At 45.5% G+C, this 20,010-nt stretch overlaps 1 protein-coding gene across 1 annotated transcript; it reads right to left on the reverse strand.

The window, feature by feature from the left end:
- Positions 1-10,276: 10,276 nt before the first annotated feature.
- Positions 10,277-19,322, reverse strand: TRIM15 (tripartite motif containing 15; the record flags this gene model as incomplete). The annotated part of the gene is made up of 7 exons (XM_082847850.1): positions 10,277-10,794; positions 11,642-11,674; positions 12,023-12,138; positions 13,397-13,419; positions 14,187-14,417; positions 16,977-17,072; positions 18,954-19,322. The coding sequence occupies 7 exons, from the start codon at positions 19,320-19,322 to the stop codon at positions 10,277-10,279; spliced, it is 1,386 nt and encodes a 461-aa protein (XP_082703976.1).
- Between the last annotated feature and the right edge of the window lie 688 nt (positions 19,323-20,010).

Genomic DNA, 20,010 nt, shown 5'->3' on the forward strand with positions numbered 1-20,010 from the left:
TGGTGGCAGAAGGGACACATCCACTCACAGGAGAAGCTACTTAGTAATGGCACCTTACCTTTATAAATTGTTAACGGTTGTCTAATAATGTTTAAATATGCATGTTACAGAGCTAATAAATGAGATGACCAAGGCTTTATAATTAAAACACTTGAGTATTCTAGAAGTTACTGTCTTTTCCCCGGGAAAATGGAGAACTACTTTTTCTATGTGTATATTTTTATGCAATTAGCATTGTTTCTGGTTCAGAGAAAACGTGTCCTAAAGCAATGTTAGATATTAAAGATTAAAATCCAATGCATTTGCACTGTAAAAAAAAAAAGGGGCTTCCCTGGTGGTGCAGTGGTCAAGAGTCCGCCTGCCGATGCAGGGGACACGGGTTCGTGCCCCGGTTCGGGAAGATCCCACATGCCGCGGAGCGGCTGGGCCCGTGAGCCATGGCCGCTGGGCCTGCGCGTCCGGAGCCTGTGCTCCGCAACGGGAGAGGCCACAACAGTGAGAGGCCCGCGTACCGCAAAAAAAAAAAAAAAAAAAAGAAGAAGAAGAAGAAGAAGGTCGAGGGTCTATTTCATGGCCTACGTTGTTGCTGTTGAGAAGTCTGCTTACGGTTGACTTGCTCCTTGGGACGTCTTCTCCTTGCTACTTTTCAGATTTTTCTGTCTTTCTTTTGTTCAGTTTCTGTGTCTAGGGGTAAGTTTGTCATTATTTATCCTGTTCAGTACCTGTGTTTCTTGAATCTATGCTTGCTACCTCTTATCAGTTCTGGAAAACTCAGACTCAGTGTCTCCTAAAATACTGCTTCTCTCAATTTTCTCTCGCCTCTCTTCCTGGAACTCCGGTAAGTCATATTTTGGAGCTTCACGTTCCACTCTTCAGGTGTCTTAATTTTTCTCCGCTTTTCCATTTCATTATCTCTCTGTCATTTACATTTATTTCCTCAATTCATAAACTGTCTCTGCATCTGCATTTAATCTATTGTTTGACCAAGTCAATAAGACTATTTTCATTTATATTTTTATGTCTAATTCTACTTGGTTCTTAGCACTAGATTTTCGTGTTCTTTTCTTTCCTTTTCGTTCTTTAATCATTTAAAAATTCCCATTTTTAGTCTCTTTTAGATTGTTCTATAGTTGAAGTTCTTGGGGTTGTACTCCTCCAGTTTGTGTCTTCTGGTGTGGAAGGGGATCATTTCTTCATGTGTTTTTAGTAACTTATTTTGAGCTCCTCTTCAGCAGGGCTTTTTGAGAGCATTCTATGCAGTGCTTCAGCCAGGGAACCCAGATGTAATACCGGTCTGATACCATTTTATATTTATTTTTTGGCTTGGGGGTTCGTACCCATAAACGAAAACATTATCCATACATTAGGCCAGGGATTCTGTTTCTCAGAAGGATTCCCAGGAAAAGCTCCCCTCCTATCTCCTGTGCCACTGGGTGGTTTTCCCCCAACTTATCCTTTCTCGGAATATGCATTCCTCACAGGGACCTGGCTGTATTCCAGTCTCGACTCTCACAGCCACTCAGGCTTTAAAGAGTAAAAAACAAATTCCTTGAGTAGGTCAGTGTACTCATCCGTTTTCTTGTGAAACTGAAAAAAAAAAAAATTCTGACCACTCATAGTGCCACTGGCAGAAATGTAATTGTTTTTTAACATGATAGGTTACAATATGGTGAAGCTCAGGGCGAGTTACACTCATCAGCTATAAATTTAAGATGAAAATTTCAAAAACTCCCATAGCAAACCTGCAGTGCCTCTCTGAATTTACCCCAGAAGATAGCATAACAAGGAAGGTGATGTGATCCTGGTGCATGCTTCAGGAGGAGAGAATGAGGCCTTTGAGGAAAACATAGCCCCTGATAGCTCTTGACCTTCTTGGGGGAAAAAAAAAAGAGGAACCCCCCGGGGTCTCATTTATTGGAGGAAATAGCCGTTTTCTCATTTCTTTAATTTTCTGTATTTATGTATTTTGCCTTATCTGTAAGAGGACATCCTTAGATTCTGCCTAAAGATAGAAACCTGGATCTGATCATCCCTTGAGGCTCTTCCCAGCTCCAAGATTTTAAGTCATTGTTAGCAGCAGCATTGTTGATACTTAACTGCACTAGGCAATGTGCTCGGCACTTTTACGTGTATTGTCTCATTTATTCCTGATAACAATCCTAAGGTGGGTTCTTGTTCCCAGTTTTCAGACCAGGAGTCTAGAAGCTCAGGGAGATTAAGGTCTCACCACTAAAGGTCACACAACTAAAACCTGAGTCAGGGTATGAATCAAGGTCTTCCTGTTTCTAGAGCCCATGGTTTTCACTGAGCACAAAGGTGTGAGGTCATTGCTTTCCCAAGAGACCTAGAAGGAAGTATCTGAAATTAGTCCCCATTCCTATGAGATACAAGGTGATACTTAGAGGGTAGAAGCAGTACTCACTCTTCACTCCCTTAGATGGACAGCTCCCTGAGGAGAGGACGTAAGTCACGAGGTCTCAGAGTTAGAAGGGATCCCATTGCTCTTTAGGCCCTGGGAAAATTGGATGATTTTTCCAAGGTCAAGGTCATTGACTGAGCCAAGATCAGAACAGTAGGCATTCCCATCTCCAGGGGGGCACCTTGACTTGTTTGCATTCACTGTTTCTTCTGCATAGTTCTTAGAGCCACTCACCCAGTCTCAGAATCCCTATACAAAGAGACTGCTGTGAGGGGATGGTGCTGGTGGCAATGGCTTTATTGTGATCATAAGGATGATTAGCTCTTGTGTCTTCTTTCTAATGGCGTGGGAGAGAATTTACAAAAATAATATTCACTGGTGATAGCCCCGTAGTCCCCAATTAAAGATAATCTACACGGCAGTTCTCATTAGTTTAATTTTTTTGTTCTTCTGTGAATTAGAATACATTTATTTTTTTTTTAATTGCCTACTCTGACCCCCGGCAATGAAGCTGCACTTCTTTATGAATTCAGGGGACATCCAGCCCTAGAGATGCAGGAAAGTTGGCCGTGATCAGAGGCCACTCCTAGCTCCACTCCTTCCTTCACCCGTGGCTCTGAGTGTCTGAGGTTCTAGTTCTGCTACCTCGGTTATGTTTGTCCTAGAGTGCTGGACTTATCCCAAGTTTTGGACTTTGACCACAGACTTCTTTATCACACATGAGAAAAAGAAAGGATAATTGAGGATTTCCTTACTTCTATTGATAAATAGGTTCTGTTTGGTGCACATTTGAGTGGTTTATGCCAGTGTAATTCTGACTCTGCAGACCAGTCATCTGAGACATCAATCACTGAGCTTCCTTCCAGGGTCTCATTCTAAGGGAATTTGCCCCAACTTCACGAGCAACCTTAGCTGCTTACTAAATGCCAAGCGCTGTACCAGGCCTATTACATGTTGCGATATTGTGATTTATAGGAAATATATAGGGCTTCCCTGGTGGCACAGTGGTTGAGAATCTGCCTGCCAATGCAGGAGACACAGGTTCGAGCCCTGGCCCGGGAAGATCCCACATGCCGTGGAGCAATTAAGCCCGTGTGCCACAACTACTGAGCCTGCGCTCTAGAGCCCACGAGCCACAACTACTGAGCCTGCATGCCACAACTACTGAAGCCCGCGTGCCTAGAGCCTGTGCTCTGCAACAAGAGAAGCCACCGCAACGAGAAGCCCGTGCACCGCAATGAAGAGTAGCCCCCGCTCTCCACAACTAGAGAAAGCCCGCGTGCAGCAACGAAGACCCAACACAGTCAAAAATAAATAAATAAATACATTTATTTAAAAACAAATATATATATATATATATATATTTGGTCATTCAGATGTATTTCTCATATATGTTTGGTCTTTGTACACAGTTTCTGGCTCACAGCTCCCCAAACCCTCAGAATTTCCTGAAGGATAAAAACAATGGTAGCATCTTTTGTTATAATATTTGATCTTTTGTCCTCAGTTCCTGAAAATGCTTCAGAGCCATAAAGGTGAAATGGGTGGCTTGTTATGAATAACAAGCGGCTTTACGTTAATGAGGTGACTTTTGGAAATCAACTAAGGATTGGGGCTGGTTGCCAGGGAAAGCAACCAGGAAAAGGGGTGGAACTTTCAGTCTCTTCCCCTGACTTCCAGGGAGGGGAGAGGGCCTAGAGGTTGAATCAATCACCAATGGCCAGTGAGTTAATCAATTGTGCCTGTGTGATGAAGCCTCCACAAAAACCCAAAAGGGAGGGAGTTCGGAGAGCTTCCAGGTGGGGAACAAGAATGCTTCCATGTGCCACTGTGCTGGGCCCCAAACTCCACAAGAACAGAAGCCCCTTTGTCCAAGACCTCACTCTATGTATCTCTTCAACTGGATATTGATTCATGCCCTTTAATATCCTTTGTAATAAATCAGTAATCTAGTGAGTGAGCAGATTTCCTGAGTTCTGTGAGCCACACTAGAAGGTAGATTGAACCCAAGGATGGGGTCGTGGGAACCTCTGATTTATAGCCAGTGGGTCATATGTACAGGTAACAACATGGACTTGCAACTGGCCTCTGAAGTGGAGGATGGTCCTGTGGGACTGAATCCCTAACCTGTGGAATCTGATGCTATCTCCAGGTAGATAGTGTCAGAATTGAGCTGACTTGTAGGACATGCGGCTAGTGTCCAGAGAATTGCTGGTGATGTGGGGAAACCATCCCATCCCCCCGCTGCTGCCCCACATTGGAATTGGGTTCCAGAACCATAGTACGTTGATAATCCATTTAAAACTCATAATAATCTGATAGAACAGGTTTTTTTTTTTTTTTTTAAATCTCTTTTTCACTTGAGGAGACTAAGATTCAGAGGCATTAAGTAACTTACCAGGTACCTTGGCCACAACGATTGGCCCTGAGATGGATATCTTATCAAGTGTCATCCAGACACACTGGCTAGTGACTTGCAATCTGGCACAAAAATCAGCACTGAGCCAATCAAAAGCCTTTCTCTGGAATTTGGAGTTGGAATAGCTACGGTAGGTTCTGAAGGGTGAGAGTTGTGATCTTGTGGTGGTGAAAAAGACCTTAAAAACATAAATCACAAAGTGAAAATTTATGAAATTTATTACAAAATTCGAGATTTTAACCTAATGAATAACACCATTATCAAAGTTAACAAATGAGTCGTATTTTCAAGTCTAAAATGAGCAGGTTAATGTCTAAATATGCAAGAAATTCCTGGAAGTCAACAAAAGGAAGATGGAAAACTGAATAATGAATGAAAGATAGAAAATTCCAGAAGATATGCACCCTCACGGGAAGTCAGAAAAAAGCTAAAATAAAACAGTAGTGAGAGATCACTTTACAGTCAGCAGGTTTCCAGAAATTAGCAAGTTTGATAGTACCTATTGTTGAGGTGAGGTGGGGTGTTACCGAGTCCAAGCTCCCGCTCGCCACCCCACTACAGGCCGAGGAATCAGGAGGCGAGGTATTGAGGTAAAGAATACAACTATTCGGAAAGCCGACAGACTGAGAAGATGGCAGACTAGTGTCTCTGAAAAACCATCTTATCGGGGTCTGGATGCCAGTTTCTTTTATAGAATCAGAGAGGGAAGTAAAGCAGAAAGGCAAAATAGAGAGGGAGAGGCAGTGAGGAAGTAAAGTGAAAAGGGCCATCAGTCTTGCGAAACGCGTCCTGGAATGGCCAGCCTCGGTGAGGGGATGTGTTAATTTCAGCCATTTACAGGTGGGCAGGGTCAGATTGTCTCCTTGTGAGCTGAACAAAGGCACTTTAGTTTAAGTGCCAGGCAGAGGAGCAGGGTTCCCTGAGTCCGGCCATTATGTGTGAAAGTCAAAGAAACAGATCCAACATGGAGTCTGATTTAGCTCTTCCCTGTTACAGGGGAGCAGAAATCTCAGAGCCCCTCTGGCGGAAGCGTAAATGGATATAGCCATTCTGGGGAGCAATTTGGTGGTAATTAAGAAAATTAAGTGTGCAAATACCAGCCATCCTCTCCTGGGCTGTATCTTAGGCTCTTACACGGGGGAGAGTATTAGGCTGTTCATCACAGCATTGCTTTTTTCTCCCCCCTCCACACTGCGAGGCATGTGGGAACTTAGTTCCCTGACCAGGGATCCAACCCGTGCCCCCTGCAGTGGAAGCGCAGAGGCTTAACCACTGGGCCACCAGGGAAGTCCATCACAGCATTGCTTGTTGTCATAGGCAGATGGAGGTAACCCAGAAGCCCTTTGCCAAAAGAAAATATAATAAAATGCGGTGATGTGTATTGTAGAATACGATTCTGCAATTAGAAGCTATAAACCAGATGTATATACAGCAACACAATTAGATCTTAAAAATCATGGTACTGGGTTTTAAAAAGTAAGAAACAGATCTAGTGCCATACTATTTATATATTCAAAGATCCCTCTGTATCCAAGGATACATGGAAAACACTAAAGTAGCTGCCTGCAGGGGTGAGGACAATGTGAATGAGAATTGGAGATAAATGAGAAAATATAAATAAAACAAGAAGACCTTGCACGGGCTGATGATTATGTACCTAGAATGAAGGAGTATTATTGAGTTAACTCTAAACTGGAGCCAGAATAAAAGAAAGAACTGAAATGAGCAGGAAAATAAAGGACACGAGTAAAGCCAGCAAGCCCGCCCATAGACTGAAAAATGCGCCCCACACGCAGAGCCAAGCAAGTGGACCAGAGATGATGCATTGCCGCGGCTCCAGTTCCCATCACATCCAGCCTGCTTTAATCACCGTTCTTGGGCTTCGGAGAGATGCCCCTCAAGTTCCCTATAATCACCCCTCTGGTCCTCTAAGGCACCTCAAGTGTATGTAATCCAGCAGACTGGCAGCTCTTATGAGGGCTCTCTCTCTCTCTGTCATTTTTTTTTTTTTTTTTTTTTTTTGCGGTACGCGGGCCTCTCACTGTTGTGGCCTCTCCCGTTGCGGAGTACAGGCTCCTGACGCGCAGGCTCAGTGGCCATGGCTCACGGGCCCAGCCACTCCGCGGCATGTGTGAACTTCCCGGACTAGGGCACAAACCCGTGTCCCCTGCATCGGCAGGCGGACTCTCAACCACTGCGCTACCAGGGAAGCCCTCTCTGTCATTTTTTTTCATCCCAATCTCCCAATTCATCCCCCCCCCATACACACACACCCCTTTCCCCCTTGGTATCCATACATTTGTTCTCTACATCTATGTCTTTATTTCTGCTTTGCAAATAAGATCATCTTTACCATTTTTCTAGATTCCACATATATGCGTTAATATATGATATTTGTTTTTCTCTTCCTGACTTACCTCTCTCTGTATGACAGTCTCTAGGTCCATCCATGTCTCTGCAAATGATACAATTTCATTCCTTTTTATGGCCAAGTAATATTCCATTGTATATATGTACCACATCTTCAGAATGACCATCATCAAAAAATCTACAGACAGTAGGGCTTCCCTGGTGGTGTAGTGGTTGAGAATCTGCCTGCCAATGCAGGGGACACAGGTTCGAGCCCTGGTCTGGGAAGATCCCACAAGCCGCGAAGCAACTAGGCCCGTGAGCCACAACTACTGAGCCTGCGCATCTGGAACCTGTGCTCCGCAGCAAGAGAGGCTGCGACAGTGAGAGGCCCGCGCACCGCGATGAAGAGTGGCCCCCACTCGCCGCAACTAGAGAAAGCCCACGCACAAAAATGAAGACCCAACACAGCCAAAAAAAAAAAAAAAAAAAAAAAAAATCTACAGACAGTAAATGCTGGAGAGGGTGTGGAGAAAAGGGAACTCTCTTATACTGTTGGTGGGAACGTAAATTGATACAGCCACTATGGAGAACAGTATGGAGGTTCCCTAAGAAACTAAAAATAGGACTACCGTATGACCCAGCAATCCCACTCCTGGGCATATACCCAGAGAAAACACAATTCAAAAGCATAATTCAAAAATATACACACACCCTAATGTTCATTGCAGCACTATTTACAATAGCCAGGACATGGAAGCAACCTAAATGTCCACCAACAGAGGAGTGGATAAAGAAGATGTGGGATCTCTTTTTGCCTCCTGCCCAGTAGTGGACAGAACACATCACTCTCACGTTCCCAGAAAACAGCAGTGCTAACAGAAGTATTGAGATCAACGGAGATTGTGCTGAGGAACCTGTAGAGGAGATACAAGGACGGATTTACAGCACAAACACTGCAACACAGATATCCTCAGACTCTCCAGGGGGGCCACCAAATGATTATTTTCCTCCAGGCAGCTCTCAGTCCTCATTCTCGGGTCTTGGCTACTCCTAAACCTTCCCTCAGGCTTCTAAATTCTCTTTTATTTATACAGGGCAATTTTATTTTGGCCCAGAGCCTCTAAACGTGCATATCCACGCCCCTGTTTCCTGGGCCACCCTAAAATGAGAAGTACTAGAGGCTTGGAGATACAGCGTAAGTCGTTCATTTGTTTTTTCTCTTTCATACTCAACCAAAAAGTCTTGTCTGACAAAAACACTAGCTCAGGGCAGAGAAAATGAAACAAAGCCCCATATGACCTGTCTGTTTGGAAAGTCTGAGCTTCTTCGTAAGGTCACTGGACTGAGGCACTGAGGACCAGGACCTCTGGATTCCACTTCCTGAAGATTACAAAGACCAGCTGGGAAACCTGTCAGACAAGTTCCTTTAACTTGTGCCAGTTTTCTCAACCACAGAACGAGAAAAACAAAGTAAGTCCTGTGTATTTCACAGGTTTGTTAAAAGGTTCAAAGGAAGATGTGTATTTTTGAAAAATAACTTTTGACTTGGGTAATGTTTGACAAGTGTTACAATGAGGCATGTGCTGCATATCGTTCTTCTTTGAGGGGGAGGATTGCGAAGAGTATTTATGGTATAATCTCATATCTGTTAAAAAAAAAGAAAGCTAAATACACTTGTCTACAAAACTGGCAGGATAAACAAAAATGTTTTACCAGTGGTTACCTACAAGATGTGATAAGAGTAAGTGAATTGGAGAGAGGGACTTTTAACTCTTTGAAAATGTTTGAATCTTTTTAAAACCAGGAGTACAGTATATACTACTTTTATAATAAACATTAGGCAATACTACTACTGTTACTACTACTACTAGGTTGGACTACCAAACAATTTGATTTTTTTCTGGGTTAAACACAGCATGGTTCTGCCTGTCACACAAGGTGACAGAAGAAACCCTAATACCTCTGGCTTCATTTGTATCAAGGACTTCTATTTGCTCAGTTAAATTAGGGGTAATTATTCACATCCCAGTGATTCGTATTACAATTTTGTAATGAAATTCACATACGGTACCTGCGCTTAGAGTATCTTTAAGCCATCTGACCCCACACTTCAGGAGCAGGGCTCATACTACACAAAAGGTAATCGTGCCGGTAGATCTATACTAGAGGGAACCTGACTGGGGATGAATGTAGATTTTTTCGGAGCTTGCGGTGGGAGGGTGGGAATGTAAGTGTTAAACTTGAAAGAGAGCTAGAATCAGAAAGGGTGGAGGTGGTGTGAGAATCATCATTACAGAGATTCATACTTTGTGAAGGTATTTTAATGTGTGGTTAGTTTCTGTGTCCAATAATAGTAACAACAGTAACAATAATAAATATCTAAGAGGTTAGTTAAGAACTGAACACAAGCCTCGTTTTACTGAAGAACGGGATCTGGCTAGACTGCCCTCAGGCAAGTCCTGAGTAAAAGAACCGGCAGGATGTGTCTGGGTCACAGAGATTCCACTGGCTTTAAACCTTTCCTTCAGCCTCATCAGCACTGATTAGACACATGAAACGCAGGAGTCTGGGTGGGTGGCGCACTTAATTAGGACATTCTCTGTGAGAAAGAGAAACGAGCGGAAAGGAAGGTGACCTGGGTCCACCCAGGGCTGGATGAAGAGGCCCTAAGGTCTGTAAAGGTGGAAGTACCTCCATGTGTAAGCCCCAATAAAAACAGGCAACTGAAAAAATTAGTGCAAACTCCACAAAATTCTGCTTTTTCCCATGACGGTTATTCTGAAGCTTTAAACAGTTTTTAGATTTTTTTCCTCTTAAAAACCTACTGGCTCCCCAGCTTTGCTGGTGTCCTGGGCACAGCCTCGCCTGCCTCTGGTTCTCCACTCGGAGGTGCACAGAAGGCGGGAGCGTCAGCAGAGGGGACCAGGAACGTCAGGGAGTTGAAGGACATAAGATAAATAAAGTGAAAGAATTACAAAGCCACAGGGACGGAGATCCTGTGTCCTCCCGCAGTCTTGGGCACGACGACTCGCCCAGGGGTTGGAGCTGGATCCCCGGGCGCTGCACCGCACTTCGGAGGCTAAGCCTCAGCCTTTCAAAGTAAGGCAAGAACCTTTTTTCCAGACAGCGAAGAAAGGATAGACTTTGCCGGAGAAGGAGGCGGTGAAGGTGAAGATGGGCTCCTGGGTCTCGGCGTTGAGCAGGGCCAAGTGCCCCGCCTCGTAGTCCAGGGAGACGCCCACGAGGCGCGGGATCTCGCTCAGCGGCAGGTCGGTGCCCGGCGAGGTGCTGGCCCAGCACTGCTGGTGGGAGAGGATCACCGCCCAGACGCCCTCCTCGGCGCTCAGACCCTGCTTCCCTTTCCCCATCCCCTCCTCCCCGACCACCCCCACCGTGCAGCCGCCGCCGTCCCCCAGCTGCACCTCCACCTGCCAGCGGTGGCGCCCCGACGAGAAGCTGGGGGAGCCCAGCACCACCGGGAGACCCTCGAAGGGCAGGCGGCTGTCGGGCAGGTTCTGCTTCCGCCGGGTGTACTTCACAGACTTCCCGTCCTCGGAGAGGACCAGGCTCTGGCTGGCGGTCTGAGGGTCCAGAGTGACAACCCCTGTTGGGAGGAAGGCGTGGCCATCAACAGAGCTGGCAGCACAAAAAAATGCCCCTAGAGCACGTGTGCTGTGAGTGCGAGGCAGAAGGAGCACCGGCCTTGTGCAGCCTGCCATTGTCCCGGCTTCTCAGAACCTCAGTTCCCCCTTTTGTTCCAGGAGGCAGAAGATGACAGCTCTACCTGACCTGCAAGTGGTGCTGTGCTATAAGGCTTTGCTTCTCAAAGTGAGGTCCATGGACCAGGGGCATCCGCTGTTGCTGGGAGCTTGTTAGAAATGCAGAATCTTGGGCCCCATCCCAGGCCTAGTGAATCAGAATCCACATTTTAACAAGATCCCCAGGTGAGTTTTCTGCACATTAATTTGAGAAGCAGAATGAGATGATGTTTTGGGAATAGTTTCTAAATTAAGCACCAATTTAAAAGTAAATGCTATTTTAAAAATTGTTCAGTATTTGTCCAAGTCAATAAAGAGTCCAGCACAATGCTGGACAAAAAAAAACCAAGCACTTGATAAATATTTTTGAATAAATAATATCTATACAAGTAACTAATATTAATTGAGCACTTACTATGTGCCAGGTTTCATACTAAGCTTTTTGCATACATGAATTCATTTATCTTCAGCTACTTGTGGGGTGGTACTATTATATTTTCTATTTTATAGATAAAGAAACTGGGACAAAGGGGCTTAATGACTTGTTAGTGTCTCATAACGAGCAAAGAGAACCCAAGCAATCGGGCTCCAGAGTTCATATCTTTAATTGCTCTGTTTGCTGCCTTGGATTGAAAGGATGAATTCACAAACGGATAAAGGAAAGAATGGCTCCCGAAGCCCCCAAGTGTTTACCTGTATCTGTTTCCAGATGATGCGCCAAGTTTTCTGAGGGAAGCAAAAATAGAAAGATCTGTGACTTATTATTTCTTATAGGCACCCAAAAGGGTGGTGTGGTCTGGGAACAATGTGACATCAGGGACAGAAGAAGGCTCGGCTTCTGCTATGAAAGAGATGTAGTCCTCACCTTCCTGCCTCTCAGTGCAGTGCCCGTCCTTGGGGAGAGGAGATGCTCGAGGGAATGGTCTCCCTGGGCAGAGGGGGATCACTAAAGGAGGGCCTAAGAGATGGAAGATGTCTTGAGCCAGGTTTGGAAGGTGGGGAAAGATGGAGCTGGATGGAAGGCAGATTGGCAACTGATGGGAATGGGGAGAGTGGCTGCCCCTTCCTGTTTACCTGAGAACGCCCTCATCATCTCTGGGAGGGTGAGTATTTTCCTGTGGAGATCGCGGATCTTTTCGACAAGGTCAGGAGAAATGGCCTCTGGACTCACAAAACTCTTCATCTCATACCTGCAGACAAATTGGTAACCAGTTAGGTTCTAATTCCAAAAATAATGTTTGGGTCATCCAGACCCAATGAGGCTAAAATCAGACTAAAGAATCTTGGCATCTGTGGTGAATAATTAGACTGAGTATCATCCCTTTATCTTTGCTGGACATGTGTAGCTACTAAAGCAAGAGCATTTCAGCTAGACCTAAGAGGAACAAATGGTAACCACTCCTCAAGAATTAGAGGTAGGTGCTTTAAGAGAATGGACCTGTGGGGACCAAAAGGGAAGAGATCATTAGCCTCTAGAGGGCGGTACAGTACCATTTGAAAAACAGCCTTACACAGTCTTTCTAATTTGTTGTGCTGTTCAGTACAAAGGGAAAGAGATTGTGCAGGGATGAAAAAAGGAGATGAAAGAAATCCTATACTGCAGTGAAAAAGCCCTCAATTCTGGTTCCAGCTCAGTCTTTGCTTGTCAGTCTCTGTGTGACCTGGAGCAAGCCCTTCGCCTCTAGGTTTTAGTTTCTTCACCCGACCAGAAGACCTTGAAGGCCCTTCTAGATCTAAATCTCTGACACTCTTTGAAAGTATGTTTAGAGAACTTCCTGATTCATGGATAGCTGAGTTCAGCCCCCCTACACATACATGCGCACACAGTATATGAGAAGTCTTCCCTAGCTGCTGTGTCTCTGCTCAGCCCACGGCAGACTGCTGATGCTTAGAAAGGAACGGAGCCCTGCTATTAGTAATGCCTCTCAGCTGCTGGTTGCTGTCCTTTTATTGTAGCATTTGAAATTTTGAAGAAATTGGAAAGTTGAGTGGGAAAAATGATTGAAAGAACAGATTGGTCTTCCCAAGTTTTGTGCTTATCATATTCTATACAAAATATTTCCCCTAGGCTATTTTTTTATTTATTATTTTTTTTAGACTGACATTTTAAACCGTGTTAAATACTGACTTAAGCTCTAATAATTTCAGGGATTAAATAAAATGTTCCTGGATCAGCCTAACGTAATTATTATTTTTAACTTCACTTCTCAGGGAAAAAAGTGCGTCCCCAATACCAAACAATCAGTTTTAAAAGGAACCTTAGAATACAAACCTTAGTAAATTGGGGCTGTTTATGTATGAGTGGATGAGAGAGTGTATCTGTCGGAGTGCTTTTGCTTTTCTGAGTAGCCACCTGTGGGGGCGGGGTGGGGGGAGTCAGTGAGTGCCCCTCCCCCTTCGGTCTCAAGGTCAAGTGTAAAGCAGGTGGGACTGGGCAGTGGGCCCTACCTGCTCTTGTTGACGCTGACATCCTACAAAAGAAAAAGATACACTTAGTTTCCATACATCCTCCCCATCAGGGACTCTGTACATCCTTTCTTCCTTAGCATATCAGCTCAAAACTCTCCTCCTCCAGAGAGGTGATCTTTCTAATTCCCTACTCATCAGACTGTTCATTTACATCATGTTTCCGTACTAATGTGGGACTGTGTTGTCAGTTCATTTGAGCTGCTTTCTCTGTCTCAGCCTCATCCTAGGAGTGTGTTCTGCCTCCAACAATTAGGAGATGGTGGTTAGCAGGGACCAGGCCTTCAGTTATCAGCCAGACCTGATGTGAAACAGGATAATATAATGATAATCACAACAGGCACTGTTTACTGAGTCCTTTCAGTGAAGCAGAGACTACGCTAAACATTTTGCATGAATTTGTTTTTTCACGGTCTTTGCAACAACCCTATGAGGGAGGTGCTATGATTATCCCCATGTTTAGAGAGGTTACAAGATTTGCCAATGTCACACAGCTAGATGAGCTGACGCTCAAGCCCTTGACTACAAAGTTCACTCCAAAGCCCTTGGCATGACCATGGTGCGTGACATGGGAAAGTCATCCAACCTTTTTGGGACTACATCTCCGTAACCTCTCTGGGCCGAAGGAACCCCATAACCATCAGTCCCTCTCATTAGAAGTAATCCCCGCTTCCCTTTCCTGTCTTTCTCCAGCATCTTCCAGCCCCCAGTATGGTGTCCCCTTCCTGTGGACTCCCTCTCCTTTCCCATGAGCTGGTGGGCTGTCTCTCACTTGTAGAAGCTCACTTGCTGTTTGCTGACACTTCTCCTCCAGCTCTTTGACCTGGGCTCCAAGCCGGGCGACTTCCTCAGAGAGCTTCGAGATATACTCGTCCCTCTCCTTCCAGATCTGCTGCTCCAGCTCCGTCAGCCTGGCCAGCAGGAGATGCTGATATTCCCCCAGCTCCTGCTGCAACCTCTCAAAAGCCACTTCCACCTGCTGCTTCTTGCTTTCAATCTGAGTCTACGAGGGGTAGAAAGACAGGCCTGGTTAGGGAGAAGCTCACAGAGCTGGGTTCCCAGAGGATCATCTATGAACTTGATTAAAAGGGATAAGGAGTAACTAGTTCCAAGATTCATTCTCCCAAATAATACTGTGGTACAAGGAGGTAGGTGTCACGATAAACTTACCAACGATGAGGGCGATGCTCTTGTCTCACCTAGAGATTCTAATAATAATGCACATTATACTCTCAGAGCCATGTTGAACTTTTCAAACATCCTTCCACATCTGCAATACCATCCTAACCCTTCCATACCATCCCTAGAGTCAGGTGGAGATGATCTCTTAGAGAGCAATTGAAGCGAAAGGAAGCTGTGATTAGAGCATGGTGTGGCATTGTTCTTAGCCACCGAGGTCGCCATCTACAGGGCATATTTTGATGGGAGTTGAGGGATGCTGGAGACATCTTCCTGTCCCCAAACTCTGTCTCCTTGGTCAAGGGACCAGAAATTCCCACACTGTGGATTTCCTCCCGGAAAATTTTGTAGCACGAGAGAAGAGATGGGCGGGAGGCAGATATCGCCTCACCATCAACCTACTGTCCTAGGGGTCAGCCTTGTGGTCAGTACCGGAATGCAGACACTGATATACACTTTCTGGCCCCAAGCATCCTATCTGAAGGCAATGCTTTCAGGCGGACAGACTGTAATGGGAAGAGCAATGGACTAAGGGTCAAGAGACCCAGGTTCTAACCATTTCATTATGAGACGGCTTTGCCGTCTGACCTTGGGAGCTGCACTTTTCTGGACATCAATTTTCTGCTCTGAAAAATAATGGCTGGCAAGACGGATCCGGGATTAGAAGATGTCAGAACCACTTCCCGCTCTCATGTTCTGGGATTCCATAACCTTGACCCCAAATGCCCTTCTGCCGAGGCAGGGAGGTGAATAAGAACAGTCAGCCCGTTCTTCCCAGCTCGGCAACGGATACTAGACAACAGGCTTCCCCAGAGTCTGTTAAGAAAACCCCTAGATGGGTATTTCCAAGTGGGAGAAATGGATAAATTGTTTTTGTTTAAATAAAGTGAATTTTAGAAACAAATAAAGTGTCAAATAACTTTATTCTGAAGTTTGACTACACAGGTAGACTTATGAAATGCATTTTTGAGCACTAAACGGAGTATGGACATTATTTTCAAATACTATTTGAAAATTATTATTTTCAAATAATAATTAAGTTATTAAATTAAATTATTATTTTCAAATAATATTATTTAACACTTAATATTTCAGAAAACATTATGTAACATTGCAAGGTTTTAGGCCTAAAAAATGTGCCATTAACTTTATGAAATCCTACAGGTCATATTTTCTCAGCACTGGGAATAATAATTTTAAAAACCATCAGTTAATGTGTAACCAATAAATACTACCTAGCTGTATGAAAATTGAACTTAGGATCATTTTAAATAGCTACTGCATTAGACAGAAAATCCAAACTGAGATTACTTTTACAGAGTCAAAGAAGTGCTAAGGAGGAAGCATTGAAACTAGAGACAAAAGACTAAATTCACCTAATTCTACCAAAACTACCTTAATGTTACAGGAAACAATGTATACATATGTGAAAACATCATGTTGCACACCTTAAGCATATGCATTTTTATTTCTCAATTATACCTTAATAAAACTGGAGTTGGGGGAGAAAAATGCACCCTTACAAGAAAGGAAAGAAAAACAGTAATTCTGGCCATGTACATGTGTTATTCATTAGAGTGGAGGATTATCACTTCAGAAATTTGTGCAAAATATAAAAACACTTTCAAGAATTAAGAAAATAGTTACACTCTACAAATAATGACGTTATATGATATATGGGGGGGAGTGGTGTTCTAAATGAAGAAAATCGGGATTTCTTACAAGACACTGTTCTGTCACAAATGTCCGTGTGAAATATTTTACTCATGGATGCTAGGTGGATTTTTGATGTTTTAGAACAAAATTATATATATTCCCAAAAGTTATTTAATGCAGACAACTAAAAACTCTCAAAAGTTACAGGAATCCTTAAAACGTCCAACAGAGCTGATGGGAAAATTTGGGAACTTCTTAGGACCAGAAGTAAACAAGAGAAGGATCCAGAGGAGTGATCAAACTGAGAAGCCAGTGTTCCTTCCAGATACTGACTGATCACATGGCCCTCACTGCTGTTTGGACCATCCACCCTGCCCACTTGGAACAAAGAAAGAAAGGTGCTGACTGGAGACATCCCAGATGTGGGATCCCCAAATGTAAGAACCGCAAGGAAAGCTCACAAGAAAATAAGCTAACAGGATGAAGGGTCAGAAGAAATTAAACATCACCTAAACTTCAGATATTAGAAATATGTTTAAAAAAGGTTTAAAGACAATGGGAATAATAGGAAAAATAATTAATTTGAAAGAGAAAAAAAAAAAGAAAACTGAAAAAGCATATTTGGAAAACAACCAAATAGAAATCAAACAGTTGAAAATTAATTAAAAAGAAAAGAAAAAAAAAGAAAACCCCCAAAGGAGAAGGTGGCCAGTAATGTGGCCTTTACCAGGAGCACTTGGAACTTCCGGTCTTCCCGGCTCTTCATGTCTTCAATGTCATCTCTGTCCATTCTCAGGGCTTCCAGCCGACTCCTGAGACGGTCCTGTGGAGAGAAGAGTGGGCAGAAAGAGGCGGCTTAATTCATAATTCAACTCACAGGTATTAATTGTCTACCATGTTCCAGGCACACCGTTAAGTGTTGAGGAATTCAAAGGTGAAAAAAGCCCAGTTCCTGTCCCTACAAGACCACCATCGGGACTTCCCTGGCGGTCCAGTGGTTAGGACATGGTGCTCTCACTGCCCGGGCCCTGGGTTCGATCCCTGGTCGGGGAACTAAGATCTCACAAGCTGCACAGCACGGCCAAAAAATAAAATAAATAAACAAATAAAAATAAATAAATTAGAAAAAAAAAGACCACCCTCTAGAGATGGAGTCGGTCACAAGTGATTAAAATACAAATGGACAGGGCTTCCCTGGTGGCGCAGTGGTTGAGAATCTGCCTGCCTAATGCAGGGAACACGGGTTCGAGCTCTGGTCTGGGAGGATCCCACATGCCGTGGAGCAACTAGGCCCGTGAGCCACACTACTGAGCCTGCGCGTCTGGAGCTTGTGCTCTGCAACAAGAGAGGCCGCGAGAGTGAGAGGCCCGTGCACCGCGATGAAGAGTGGCCCCCGCTCGCCACAACTAGAGAAAGCCCTCGCACAGAAATGAAGACCCAACACAGCCATAAATAAATAAATAAATAAAATTTTTAAAAAAAGAAAAAAAGAAACTTGTTTAAAAAAAAAATACAAACGGACAAATGCAATAATCAAGGTGTGCACACAGTGAGATGGGAGCACAGTGGAGGGGACAATTCTGCCTGTAGGGACAAGGGAAATTTGTCGAAAGCAGAAACCGGTTACAGTGGACCTTGAAAGATAAATTTCCAGTTGGGTAAGAGAGGGGGAGGAGCGTACTTAATGCTTCTGAACTGTACACTTAAAAATTGGTAAAATGGCTAAAAAAAAAAAAAAGAGGAGAGAGGAGAGCTTTCCAGGAGGAAGGAACTGCATGTGAAAAGTATTAGAAGCAGGAAAGAGTGTTAATTCAACAAACAGCAGGTACATAACGGTCAGTTTGTCTGGACACATGGTGCCCGGGCAGGGTGGCTGACAGATAAAGGCAGGATCCCGACTCCAAGGGGCCTTGAATGCCTTGCTAAAGACTTGAGATTTCTTTGGGCACTAGGGATCCACGGAATGATTGTGAGCAGGGCAGCGACATTACGGGCTTTGTGTTTTGGGAAGCTCTGCCTCTCAGCAGATTGGAGGGTGAGGGGAAAGGTAAGAATGCAGACAGGGACCTTGTTGGAGCCTCTGGGTGACAGATGGTGAGAGCCTGGATTCAGTAGTGGGGCAAATGCAGAGGGAAAGGTGAGAGATATTTCTGCGGAGGCCACTTCCAGACCTGGTGACTGAGTGACAGGAGAGAGATCTGAGGGGCAGACAGGAGTGCATAATGTCCCCAAGACCAGATGGGCTGTGTACTGCCACACCTCCCTTTCTCAAAAAGAAGAGCAGTGCTCGTTGGATGCCTTCCCCATCCCTATCTTCCCTCTGAGCTCCGGCAGTCAGGGCCTTGCTAGACCCCATATCCAGTCTGGATCCAGGGAGACAAAGGCCACCCTGCCCATGACCTGCAGGACAGCCTGCTCTCCTTCCTTCCCTAGAGAGTGAAGCCGTGGCTACAATTCTCTGTGCTCCATCACCGCAAGGTCTTCTCGGGGCTGGAGCTGAATTTCCCCAAGACGTGAAAGGCCACGCATCCAAGTGGAAGGAACCACGTCCCCCTCAGTCTGAGACTGCCCCAGGGTCCCAACAGCCTTGGGGTCCCCTGATGTGGAAGCTGTGCCCTTCATAAAGATCCCCGCCCTATTCCCTTCACCACCTTGGGGTACTGTCCTGCCTCAAACAGTCCCAAGCTGACCCTACCTTTCTTACCCGGTAGGGCTGGATGGCGTCGTCCAGGAGGCCCACAACGTGGCCCTGGTGGGAGGGACCCTCCCGGCAGAACACACAGAGGAATTTGGCATCGTTCTCGCAGAAGAAGTAGATCTTCTCACCATGCTCCTCGCAGTAAGTCTCCCCCAGAGGGCCCAGGGGCACGGGGACCAAGAGGGTCTCGGTCTGCTTCTTCTCCTTGCAGAGGGGACAGAGCAGGACCCTGCCGGAGGGCTGGGCACCCATCTGGGAGGGTGGGGGGAGAGAGTGCCAGCAGAAGGTGTGTCCACAGGTGGCGGTCACTGCATCCTCCAGGGGCCCTTTGCACTCAGAACAGGCGGCCCCTTTGTGGGAGGGGGTGGAGGGCATCATGGTGCCTTCCCCAGCCCGTCTACTGAGGCTTCTGTCTCAGTCCACATGAATCCTCTTTCCCTGAAATGGAGTCACTTTTATGAGTCACAGAGGGAAAGGAATGAGAGGCTGAGCGAGGGGAAGGCAGGAGTGTCTGGACAGAGGAGCCACCTGGCTCCACCTCTTGTGCTTCCCAGAGTCCTGGCCACCACCTATCAGCTGAGTGGGTCCAAACTCCAGGGCATCTCAAATTACCCAGCATTTCCCAACAGTGGCCCCGTCATCCAGTTCTCCACTCCTTCTGGTCCTTCCGGCTCCTGGAGTGGGGAGCAGAGTATGCCATGAGGTCACAGGGAGATGGGGTTTCCTGGAACCCCTCCCTTGGCCACAGTGGGGTGGGGGGAATTGGGGAGGAGACGCTGCTTCCTGTCTGGCTGAGCAGGTGGGAGCCATAAACTTCTGGCTTCGAGGTGTGCACACAGCGGCAAAGTCCAGACGGAGTGGGAGATGCTGACTTCCGGGGGCTCTGCTCGGATGCCGCAGGTGTGATGGTCACTCACCGGGTCCCTTCCTCCGCCCTCCTTTCCTTGTCTCAGCTCCTCGACTCTGGCTGGTCTCTCCTAAACTCCTACCCCCCCACCACCTCCCAGTGCCTGTGTCCCCACTGGAGTTTGGGTAACATTGTACTTCAATTTTAGTTTTTAAC

The sequence above is a fragment of the Leucopleurus acutus genome (assembly GCF_964270905.1).
Source record: "Leucopleurus acutus genome assembly, chromosome: 10".
Lineage (NCBI taxonomy): Eukaryota > Metazoa > Chordata > Mammalia > Artiodactyla > Delphinidae > Leucopleurus > Leucopleurus acutus.